The 13,005-nt window shown below is 37.7% G+C and overlaps 1 protein-coding gene across 2 annotated transcripts in view; it reads right to left on the bottom strand.

Annotated features, from left to right (window-relative positions):
- The window catches only part of Ccs (Copper chaperone for superoxide dismutase), a 53,995-nt gene that overhangs the window by 13,843 nt on the left and 27,147 nt on the right, over positions 1-13,005 (bottom strand). For both annotated transcript variants that reach the window (XM_090400541.1, XM_090400542.1), the window contains exon 4: positions 8,150-8,210. In XM_090400541.1, coding sequence (XP_090256667.1) covers positions 8,150-8,210 — 61 coding nt within the window. The remainder of the gene's footprint in view (positions 1-8,149; positions 8,211-13,005) is intronic.

The following is a 13,005-nucleotide window of genomic DNA, read 5'->3' as shown; positions in this document are numbered from 1 at the left end:
TCTTCTTAACCTCCTGGTAACTCCTCAAACCCATGCTGTCTTTGACTCGGTCAAGAAAGCTTTTCCTTGGTCTGCCTCTTCTTCTTTTCCCCTCTATTTTGCCTTCAGTTATTCTTTTCACAAGTCCATCATGTCGAAGTATATGTCCAAACCACCTATCCCTTCTAATTTTGATCGATTTTATTAGAGTTCTTGTTTCGCAGGACTTGTTGGTTTGATTTTTTTTCTGTCCATTTTATTTTGTTCATGCGATGCCAGCACCACATTTCAAAAGCCTCCAATCTTCTTACATCTTCTCTGCCTAGAATCCAGGTTTTTCACATCCATAGTGCAATGCTCCATATCAATGGCTTTACTAATTTTTTTGTTTTCAATTGTAGGTTGAGGTTTCTGTTAAAATGCTTTTCATCTTAGAGAATTGGGCTTTTGCGTTGTTTATTCTTGATCTTATGTCTTCTCTTGTTCTGCCATCTTTTGTTATTAGGCTACCTAAATGTTTAAAGGGGGTGCTTAAGGGTCAAAGCTGTATAACTGAGAGGAGACCTCCACATAGCCTTTAAAGGAATGTGGAGAACCGACCAGGGCTTCTGACCTAATGTCCAATCCTCACCTTCTCGTGGTGCACCTGTTGGGTATCTACTTTGATACTGAACGAACGAGGATGGGCTGGCAATTTGGTTAGCCGACCAAATTGTATTCTTATTGGTTAAACCAAAATAAAAAATGATGGTACAACATGACAAAATTTCATGCCGGCTGGGGCGTCGCCCGGTTAAACAAGGCCCCAGTTGTTTTCGCCAGGGAACCAGGGCGAACAGCGAAAAGTCAGCTACTGGAACAAATCTGAAAACAAACCCCAACTCAACATCACCAGAGTTAAAGATCGGTACTATCAATGTAAGAAGCCTGAATGGCAAAGAAATGGAGCTAGCTGAGGAATTAGATAAGTACCAGATAGACATAATAGGGGTGACTGAAACAAAAAAGACCAAAACTGGTGAGATCTTTCTGAGCAATAAATACAAAATGTTATATTCAGGCAATAACAATCAAGGAAAAGAAGGAGTAGCCATAGTATTCAACACAAAATACGAGGCTAATCTTCTTGAATGGCAGTCAGTCTCAAGTAGAGTAATGTGGGCAAATACGAGAATGGGGAACTGGACAATGAGACTTATTTGTGCCGATGGTCCCACAGAAGGTTCTACTAAGGTAGAAGTGGAGGAATTTTTTGAGGCTTTAGAAAAAGCAACTGACACAATGAAAAAGGAAAAGTTGGTCCTTGTTGGGGATCTAAATAGTAGAGTAGGAAATGATTGTGAGACATACAAAAATATTTTGGGAAAATTTGGAGAAAAGAGCAAAGCTAATAATAATGGCAAATATCTGTTGGATTTCTGCTCAGGACATGGACTGGTTATTACTAACACCATGTTCCAACATAAAAATGTGCACAAATTCACATGGAGAGAAGAGGCTAGGAATAAGAAAAGTCTCATTGACTATGTTATTGTTGATAGTGATGTTTTCTCGCTGGTGCAGCACACCAGAGTGTACAGAGGATTTGAAATTGGAAGTGATCACTATTTAGTCTTGAGCAGGATAAAATTGAATTTCATATTGAAAAGAATAACATGTAAGAAAGTTTTAAAGCGAATAAAAGTTGAGCAGCTCTCAGATGTAAACTGTAGACTAAAATACAGAAATATTATTGAAAAGAAAATGAAAGAGTTTGAGAACAGGAATCAAACCTTGGAGATTCAGTGGCAAACTCTGAAGGAAACATTGATTGATTCTGCCAGAGAGGCATGTGGTGAGGTTGTGTGCAAAGATAAAAAAATCAGAACTCCCTGGTGGACACAGGAAGTTAAAGAGGCAGTGAAGGAAAAGAAGAAAGCATATCAAAAGTTCCTGGCAAATAAGTCAGCTTTTACTCTTACAGAATACAGAGACAAATGTAAGAAAGCTAAACAGTGTGTAAAACTAGCTAAACAAAAGTCATGGGAGGACTTTGGCAAGAATATAGAAAATAAATATCAAGAAGGTGGCAAAATATTCTGGAGGTTGTTGAAGAAGCTTAGGAATGGAGGAAAGAGTGCTGTAAAAGGAATTAGAGATGATAAAGGTGAAATGAAAACAGGAGAAAAAGATATCCTTGAAGTATGAAGTAATTACTTTGAAAAACTGCTAAATGAAACAAGCAGTGATGACAGCACAGTGATAAAAAACACTGACCAGGCATGCAGTCAGGAATACATATCCATACTTGAAGTAGAAAAAGCCATCAAAGGCTTGAAATGTGGAAAGGCAGCAGGAGTAGATGATATTCGACCAGAAATGCTGAACTATGGTGGTATAAGAGTCTTACAGTGGCTGCACTGCATAGTTCAGAAAGCCTGGACAGAGGGACGAATTCCCGATGATTGGAGTAGAGCTCTCATAGTACCCATATATAAAAAGGGAAATAAAACTGAATGTGAGAATTACAGAGGTATTTCACTACTGAGTGTTCCTGGCAAGATCTATGCAAGTATACTTGAGAAACGGTTGAGAAGAATTGTGGAAGAAAAGCTTGGTGAAGAACAAGCTGGATTCAGGCCAAATAGAGGCTGTCAGGATCAGATCTTCACTTTACGACAAATAGTCGAGAAAGCATGGGAATATAACAAAGATCTGTATTTAAGTTTTGTCGATTTGGAAAAGGCATATGACAAGGTGCCAAGAGAGAAGCTATTCAATACGCTGCAGTTATATGGTGTCAATGGGGCATTATATCAAGCAATACTTAGTCTTTATTTGAGTTGTGAGTCAGCAGTTAGAACTGAAGGAAGTACAGGAAGATGGTTTAATGTTAAATCTGGTGTGAGACAAGGATGTACATTATCCCCTCTGCTATTCATTATCTATATGGATCACATTATGAATGAATGTGGTATTAAACCTGATATCAAAATTGGAGATGTTAATGTCAGCTCTTTGCTTTATGCGGATGATGTTATACTTCTAAATAAATCCGCTACAAGTCTGCAAGATTCTCTGACTAAATTGAATAGCTGTTGTAATAGATATGGTATGAAGGTCAGCAATAAAAAGACAAAGACAATGAAAATAGGCAGAATCATTGAAAATGTCAACTGTGTTGTGAATGGAGAACCTGTGGAACAAGTAAAACATTTCAGCTACTTAGGCACAATTTTTACTGAAGATGGTAAACTAAATATAGAAATAGACAACAGAATCAGCAAAGCTGGTATCGTGGGAAGTCAATTGAATAAATTCATATGGAATAAGAAAGAGATTAGTCGGAACACTAAATTAGCTGTATACAAGACTGTATTCAAACCAATTTTAACTTATGGATCTGAGAGCTGGGTCAGAAGTAAAACACTTGACCAAAGACTAGAGACCGTAGATATGAGAGTCCTGAGAAAGATTAGAGGCGTGAACAGATGGCATCAATGGCAATATCATATTAAAAATGAGGATATTAGGAAAGAACTTGACATTGTCAGCATCCAGGAATGCGTTAGCAGAGCTAATCTCAGATGGTATGGTCACTTAAATAGAATGGGAGAGGAAAGATTAGCAAAACAAGTGTTCTCTGCCAGGTTGGCAGGAAAACGACCCAGAGGAAGACCAAGACATAGGTGGATTGATACGGTACAAAGTGCCTTAGACGATAGAAATATAAGATCTGATAATGTTGGAGTCTTGACAAGTAACAGACTGATTTGGAGGAAAATTGTAGATAGGAAGTTAGTAATGATGTAATTTTTTCATGTAGTACTGTCATATCCTGTACACCCCTTGAGGGTACATGGCAGGAATTTGATGATGATGATGATAAATGTTTAAAGCTTTTCACTTGTTTTATTTGTTCCCTGGTGATGTCTATATGCTCTGTATTCACAGGGATTTTGCCTGTAAACAATTATTTTAGTCTTATCTGTGTTGATTTTCATTTTATATTTTTCAAGGTTATTATTTAGTAATTCTAGCATTGTTTTTAATGTTTTCTGCTACAAGGAGCTATGTCATCAGCAAATCCTATACACGACTTGCTCACCATTTATCTTTATGTCACTATTTATTTTATCTTTAGTTTCCTGAATGGCCTTTTCAATATTAAATAAAAGTGGTGAAAGTATACATCCTTGTCTTACTCCACTCCTGATATTTATTATTTTCTCCTTATCATTGATTTTAATCCATCCATTTTGATTTTTGTAAATTTGATAAATTATTTTCCTATCCCTCAAATCTATGCCGATATTAGTTAGACAATTTAGGAGTATTTGTTGGTTTACTTTATCAAACACTTTCTCTAAATCAAGGAAGCAAATGTAAGTATTTTGACTAAGGTCTAATCTTCTCTCTATTATTGTTCTTAAAGAGTATTGCCTCTCTTGTTCCTTTATTCTTTCTGAATCCAAATTGGTCTTCATCCAATAGACAATCTATTTTTGAATAATTTTTAGCAGAATTTTACTAACATGTGGGATTAAAGCTATTGTTCTAAATTGGCTGCATTTGTTTACATTATTCTTTTTTGGTATTTGTATTATGGTTGATTTCATAAACTCCTTTGGTATTTCTCCTCTATCATAGATTTGGGCTATTAATTGATAGAGTAAGGTTTTTGTCTCATCACCTAGATTTTGTAGCAGTTCTATAGGAATATCATCTACACCTGGACTTTTTCCCTTACTCATTTCGGATAGTGCTTTATCAAATTCTTCTCGCATTATTGGGGGTCCTAGATTATCTTCATTTTAATTTTCTATGCTGATATCAACATCAAGTTCGTCGCCATTATAGAGATTTTCAAGATAATTCTTCCATTCCATTAATATATCCTCAGATTCTATTAGTAATTTTCCATTTTCATCTTTGATGGCATTGTTTTTGCTGTTCTTATTAAATTTGAAAGTCAGTTTGTTTTGTCAATATAACTGTAAATTTTATGATTGTACATGATCATTTTCTTACTTGTTTCAATATATAATATCTTCTTCTGCAGCAGCTTTTCCCACTTTCTCCACAACCTCCTGTCTTGGGCTGTAGCCACATCCAAGATCTTCATCCTCAAGTCCTCCTTCACCATCTCTTCTTCGGCCGCCCGCGCTTTCTCCTCCCCTGCACATCCATCTGCATGACCTTCCTTCCCATATACTCTTACTCCCTCCTTATCACATGATCAAATCATCTCAACCTTGCCTTCTGTATCTTTGCTCCTAAGTTTGCAACTTTCACCGTTCCCCTTACATAGTCATTTCTCTGACGATCCTTTCTGGTCACACCGCACATCCACCTAAGCATTCTCATCTCCGCAACCTCCATCCTGCCGATAGCATACGTCATAGCTGGTCTCACTACTGTCCTGTAGATTTTGCCTTTTAGATTGATCAGCACCCTCATATTGCATAGCACTCCAGCCATCCCTCTCTCCAGTTCCTCCTCAGCCTCACCATTCTCTTTCATTGTTGAACCTAAGGATCTAAAGTCACTGACCTTCCTGATGACATTTCCTTTCAGCTCCAGATCTGTCTCCTAGCTGCCATCCACTTTGCAACACATATACTCCATCTTACTTCTGCTCAGTCTCATGCCTCTCTCCTCCAGTACTTTCCAGTTTAGCTGCCACTTCTCTTGATTCTGCATACAATATAGTCCAAGGCGTGTTCTTCTCTCACCTCCTCCATCACAATATTAAACAGGAATGGACTTAATGCTGACCCTTGATGCAAGCCAACTGCCACTGGAAAACCTTCTGTCTCCCCCAGGCAGGTCTGAACTCTTGTCTTCACATTTCTGTATATCTCCTGCACCTGCCTGACATATTTCTCTGGTACCTTCTTCTCCCTCAGACACCTCCAGACTTCTTGCCTTGGCACTCTATCATACTCTTTCTCCAGATCAATAAATACCAGATGTAGCTCGTGATGCTTCTCTCGAAACTTTTCCATCATCTGTCGTAACCCAAAGATAGCACCTGTCGTCAATCGACAGGCATGAAGCCAAATTGCTCCTTTGCAATCTCTACCTCCTTCCTCAGTCTTCCATCAACAACCCTCTCTAGGATTTTCATTGTGTGGGACATCAACTTTATTCCTCTGTAATTCTTGCAGTCTTGTGCATCCCGTTTACTCTTGTAGATGAGGACAAGAGTACTTTCCCTCCATTCCTTGGGTATATTTTTCTGTTGACAAACTTTTATTAACAGGTCGATTCCCTCTCCCCCCAGTGCCTTCCATGCCTCCACTGGGATCCTGCCAGGCCCACTGATTTTCCATTCTTCATCTTCTTTATGGTCTCCTTCACTTCCACTCTACTAATGTTCTGCACATCCCCTCATAAGGCTCCCAATCTTCTCTGTGAGCCCTTGCATTTTTTTCGAATCTTTCTCTGTCTTTCCTTTGTTTCTAATTGATCATAAAGGGCTTGATATGCCATGGCCTTTGCCTGTGTGCAACAACTCTCTTGGCTTCTCGCTTTTTCTCTCTGTACTCTTCCACTCCTGACTCGTCCCACTTCTGCTTTGCCTTCCTCTTAGCCGTCACTACTACTTGTACATTATTATTCCACCGCCAACCCTCCTTCTGCTCTCTAATCTTTCCGGATGTTTCTCCAAGCACCTCAATTGCACAGCTTAGAATCGCTTTTGAATTATGTCTCCACCAATCTTGTACACTTTCTAGTCCATCCAAAATCCTCTCTAACACCTTCTCTGTAAAACGGTTCCTCACACCCTCTTCTTTTAAGCGAAACCACTTAATTGTCTTCCTCTCATGGCTTCCAAAGGTTCTTATCTTCGACTTTATTTTAAAGTCTGCGTACAGCAGTCGGTGCTGCTGCACTACTATCTGTTGGGATTACCTTACAATTTGTAACTGGCTTAAGATGTTTTCTTCTATTCAAAATGTAGTCAATCTGTGAACTGTTGTTACCACCACTTCTAAATGTTATCAAATGCTCTTCCCTCTTACAGAAAAAGGAGTTTACAATTGCCAGATCAAATGCTATTACAAAGTCCAAAATCCTCTCTCCTTCCTGGTTTATCATTCCCACTCCATGGCCACCATGCACCGTTTCACAGTCCCTATTCTGTCTCCCTATGTGGACGTTCAAGTTTCCTCCGACAATCACCATCTCGTTTTCTTCCTGTTCCCCCATTTCTTCATCTAGCATGTTCCAGAATTCATCTTTCTCTTCTGCTGTACAGCCAACTTGTGGGGTGTATACACACACACCACAATTCCGACACCATTTCTTCCCTCCAGAGTAGAACAATTTATACCCATCTCCTAGTTCTTTCGCCTTTTCCCTCTTGTCTTCTGCATGCATAAAATGTCCAACTTCCTCTTCATGTCTGCTACCTCTCTTTCCCCCTTCCAGTCATGCTTCCAACATTCAACGTTCCAACTTGCAACATTCTCTCCACTTGCTGGGCTTGCTTCTTTAACCGCACCCGCCCTTGATGCAGTAGCCCTCGTCCACTTCTCGCAGCTGTAGGATGATGTGGCTGCAGTTGCTTAAGGGGTATGCCCTAGCCCTTGTATCACTTTCTTTTCGACTCATTTGATCATAGCTAGAGCTGGCAGTGAAGTTTTACGACCAGATGCCCTTCCTGACGTCAACCCTCACCATTTTTCTGGGCTTGGGACCGGCACCTATTGGAGCTAGCTTGCCCACTTCGGTGGCTGCAATAGGCAAAATGACATAGCAAGATAGGAAAGATTCACCCTTAGCCCTCGAATACTCTAATAGCATTGAGGGTAAGGAACAAGAAGAGAAGAAAGAAAGAAGGGGAGGTACCAGTCTACAGATAATATAACAGATGCACATTACATGAAGTAAGGCATGGTCCAGCATCAGGTACTTCTGGTTTGCCATGCCCGTACTCACTAAAGTGAGCCCAATATGAATTTCAATATATAATATGTAAGTGATTAATTTTTTTAACTTCCAAATTAAACCACTACTCACTAAGTGGGTCATTCACTCTAAAACATCAAGCTTGGTCAGTTAGCTCATCAGTTAATTACCATTTTGGCAAGATTTCTTTAATTTTTTATTACTTTTTTTTAAACTGATTTTAAATTTTATATTTGATGCACACTGGATTAAGTTATGTAGAAATGAAACTTACTCTATCAGTGTCATTTGGCCCACCATGTTTACTAGATGTTGGATTGTAATGACCTCCAAGCCTGTAATACAAAATGAGTACATTTTAGAAATAATACATTTTACATGAAATATTAAACTATAAACAGATTTTTCAAAATTATTAAGATATAGATTTTATGCTGGTATTCTGTAATACTGGTTTCAATATTTTATATCATTACTAACTTCCTATCAACAATTTTCCTCCAAATCTTTTATTTTATCAACACTTCAATATTATCAATGTTACACTTCTGTCTTCAAAGGCTGTCTTCTTATCATATCAATCCACTTAATCTTTGTATTTCTCTGGGTCATTTTCCTGCCATATTGGTAAAAAAAAAAAACTTGTTTTGCTAACCTTTCTTATTCCCATTCTGTTTAAGTGACAATATCATCAATGATTAGTTCTGCTAAGACATTCCTGAATGCTAATAATGTCAAGTTCTTTCCTAATATCCTCATTTTTAATATGCTGCTACCAATGACGACATCTGTTCACCTCCCCCCATCTAATCTTTCTCAGAACTCTCATACCTCTCAAGTCTTTATTCATGTCTTATTTCTAACCCAGCTCTAGAACCATAAGTTAAAACTGGTTTGAACATTGTCTTGTATACAGGTTAGTTCAATTTTTTGACTAATTTCTCTCTTGTTCCATATAAATTGATTCAATTCACTTTCTACCATACCAGCTTTGCTAATAATAATTTGAAACTTCATTAGAAAGTATTTAAATGCTTCCTAAGAAAGAGATATGACAGTGATGACAGGAGAAAATTAATTCACAGACAGCTGACTAATAACAAACTGATTATTTTGAATATGCATCCACTTAAGATAGATTTCAGCTGGGTGAATTATATCTTGATTTCAGCAGATATCTCCTAAATCTACATGTCAAATCCTACTGTGACACTGATGTCTTCAGTGGTTTTCATTGCCAAATGTGAGACCACTACCCTGCTTATAACAAAATACCACATTTCTACACTAGTTTAGTTTGTACTGCTGATTGCCATGACTGATATATACTGGTTTATATGCAGCTGTTTTTCTAAAGAAAAAAAAAAGACCAAAAAAGCAATTTTTGTAATCCTACTATTAACTTTTACATGTGTAAGTTCTGGACTCCTAGCTAATTGTTTCCACACTGAACTACCAATTCTGTACCACTCTTTTGTTCCCAGCATGCCAATCTCAGCAATAAAATACACAAAAGACCTAGGAAGTGTAAGCTTTCTGAGTCTTTTGTGTATTTTTGTCGAGGTAGAATCCTGATATTTCCATGAAGTCAATTCCGTATATGACAAAGCACAAAGTATATGATATGACACCTTGGGAAAGGGAACTGTTTAAACCATGAAATCTATATGCTCAAACTGGCAGGTGTAGCAATATGGATTGATGTTAAATCACATGTAAGGCAGTCTATGTATGTATGTATGTTATCTTCACTATTATTCAATAGTTACACACACACACACCGCATTACTAATGTAAAGTAGTATCCTGATATTCAAATAAAGGTATCAAGGGTAGTTTTTTAGTCAATGCAGATGACCTTATCCTTTTAAATATGCTTGAGTTTTCACACATGAATTGATTTGACAATTTGGTATAAAAATCGACAATACATAAGCTATGAAAGGATAAGAGGAATCAAGCTACTTCAGTCATACTTCTCTGGATTGTTTCCAAAATTCTTCTCAGTAGTAGTATTTTTTATTTTTTTTGGATGATGGCATAATGGCACTGCTATTACAGTGATGTGTGACAAAATGGACAGGGCATTTAGAAATTTGTAATATTCAGCAATATTTGTTTACACATTTACCTAAAATTCAAGTAAGCTCAGTTGTTTAATGAAATTTGTATTTTCCACTAGGTCTAATATTAAGATATTTGCTACATCTATTTTTCAGAATTTTAAATTTCTTTCATGTTCACATGTCCACTCCTGGCTGTGTCTCGCATGAGTTGCAACTCAAGAAGGTTTGTCCTTTAATATTACAATAAACCTTTGGTTTGTGGCTAAGCAGTATGGTGTTCATTCCAGCTGTTTCTAATTACATGAAATAGTCGACTCACTATTTTTCACTATATAGTTCTCAACATGACTGTGACTTGATGCTTTTCTTAGTGCAAAATTAAAACTGTTTCGCATGAGTTGCAACTCAAGAAGGCATGTCCTTTAATATTACAATAAACCTTTGGTTTGTGGCCAAGCAGTATGGTGTTCATTCCAGCTGTTTCTAATTACATGAAATACTCTACTCACTATTTTTCACTATATAGTTCTTAACGTGACTGTGACTTGATGCTTTTCTTAGTGCAAAATTAAAACTGTTTCGCTGTTTTTCCTGCATCTGTGCAGTATAGTGTTGGCAGGGGGAGATGTTTTTCACCATCTAGTCATTTTCATTCTAGTATAAAATATCAATATATACTAATATATGCCAACAGAAAGCTGAATACAGAGGAGAGCAATTAGACTTATTAATGACCCATCTCTTACCAACTCACTCCCCCCACTTTCGCACAGATGTTTGGTTTCTGCAACATGTATATTATCCAAGTATTTTCATGGGAAATGCTCATCTGAAATAACATCAATAATTCCTCCACTCAGTACTAAGCTCGTTGGAACACGTGCAGCTGCTGCTCAACATCTCTTCACAGTACAACTAGAAACAAACAGAACAAGTTTCTTTTCCTCCTCCCTGTAACTGCTGCACTGTGGAACAGTCTCTTCCCCCTTTGCTGTGTTTCCCAAGGAATACAATTTACAGTCATTTAAATCAAATGTAAACAAGTGCCTCCTTTCCCATACACGGTACTATAGGTTGATCAACCAACCTTTTGTGTATGGACACAAAAGAAAGCACATATGACTTGTTTCAAGATTAAGTACAACACGTGTCGATTTGTCACCTTCCTTTTGTGCATGTGTGGATATGGAAGAGCAAAATGAAGAGAATCACTTTCCATAGTTAAGAAATTAAAAAACAAGTGAGAAAATGAGTAAACAGGTAACTGTAAAGGCTCATCAGGTTGTTGAACTAAGGGGTGCTTAAGGGTCAAAGCTATATAACTGAGAGGAGACCTCCACATAGCCTTTAAAGGAATGCAGAGAACCGACCAGGGCTTCTGACCTAATGTCCAATTCTCACCTTCTCGAGGTGCACCCTGTTGGGTATCTACCTGGATACTGAACAAACGAGAATGGGCTGGAAATTTGGGATTTAGCTGACCAAATTGTATTCTTATTGGCTTAAACCAATACAAAATGATGGTACATGACAATTCATACCAGCTGGGACGTCGCCCGGTTAAACAAGGCCCCCGTTGTTTTCGCCAGGGAACCAGGGCGAACAGCGAAAAGTCAGCTACTGGAACAAATCTGAAAACACACCCCAACTCAACATCACCAGAGTTAAAGATCGGTACTATCAACGTAAGAAGCCTGAATGGCAAAGAAATGGAGCTAGCTGAGGAATTAGATAAGTACCAGATCGACATAATAGGGGTGACTGAAACAAAAAAGACAAAAACTGGTGAGATCTTTCTGAGCAATAAATACAAAATGTTATATTCAGGCAATGACAATCAAGGAAAAGAAGGAGTAGCCATAGTATTTAATACTAAATATGAGGCTAATTTTCTTGAATGGTAGGCAGTCTCAAGTAGAGTGATGTGGGGAAATATGAGAATGGGGAACTGGACAATGAGACATTTGTGCCTATGGTCCCACAGAAGGTTCTACTAAGATAGAAGTGGAGGAATTTTTTGATGCTTTAGAAAAAGCAACTGACACAATGAAAAAGGAAAAGTTGGTCCTTGTTGGGGATCTAAATAGCAGAGTAGGAAATCAGTGTCAGACATACAAAAATATTTTGGGAAAATTTGGAGAAAAGAGCAAAGCTAATAATAATAGCAAATACCTGTTGGATTTCTGCTCAGGACATAGACTGGTTATTACTAACACCATGTTCCAACATAAAAATGTGCACAAATTCACATGGAGAGAAGAGACAAGGAATAAGAAAAGTCTCATTGACTATGTTATTGTTGATAGTGATGTTTTCTCCCTAGTACAGGACACCAGAGTGTACAGAGAATTTGGAAGTGATCACTATTTAGTCTTGAGCAGGATAAAATTGAATTTCATATTGAAAAGAATAACGTGCAAGAAAGTTTTAAAGTGAATAAAAGTTGAGCAGCTCTCAGATGTGAACTGTAGACTAAAATACACAAAGATTATTGAAAAAAAAATGAGAGTTTGAGAACAGGAACTAAACCTTGGAGATTCAGTGACAAGTCTTGAAGAAAATCCTGATTGATTCTGCCAGAGAGGTATGTGGTGAGGTTGTCTGCAAGGACAGAAAAATCAGAACTCCATGGTGGACACAAGAAGTTAAAAAGGCAGTGAAGGAAAAGAAGAAAGCATATCAAAAGTTCCTGACAAATAAGTCAGCTTGTGCTCTTAGAGAATACAGAGACAAATGTAAGAAAGCTAAACAGTGTGTAAAACTAGCTAAACAAAAGTCATGGGAGGACTTTGGCAAGAACATAGAAAATAAATTTATTTAAGTTAAGGGATATTATATCCCATATTGTTTCTTAGCCGAATAAGGCATGAAACTCAAAGAGTTTCATGCCGAATATAGAAACTATATAAAGTTCTGTGATTCCAAGCCTAAGCAAATACCTGGATAGAGCAGCAACTGACCCTTGAAGGTAGTGCAAGCTGAGGCAACTCATAGAATTGAAGCCTTTGGCTCTTCATTATAATTAGTAATTTAATAGGACACCTCTTGGCAATTCTCATAGAAG

The sequence above is a fragment of the Typopeltis vanoorti genome, chromosome 11, assembly GCF_054136105.1.
Source record: "Typopeltis vanoorti isolate ZY-2024b chromosome 11, IOZ_Tvanoo_1.0, whole genome shotgun sequence".
NCBI classification, from domain to species: domain Eukaryota; kingdom Metazoa; phylum Arthropoda; class Arachnida; order Uropygi; family Thelyphonidae; genus Typopeltis; species Typopeltis vanoorti.
This window is presented reverse-complemented; position numbering and strand designations above follow the sequence as displayed.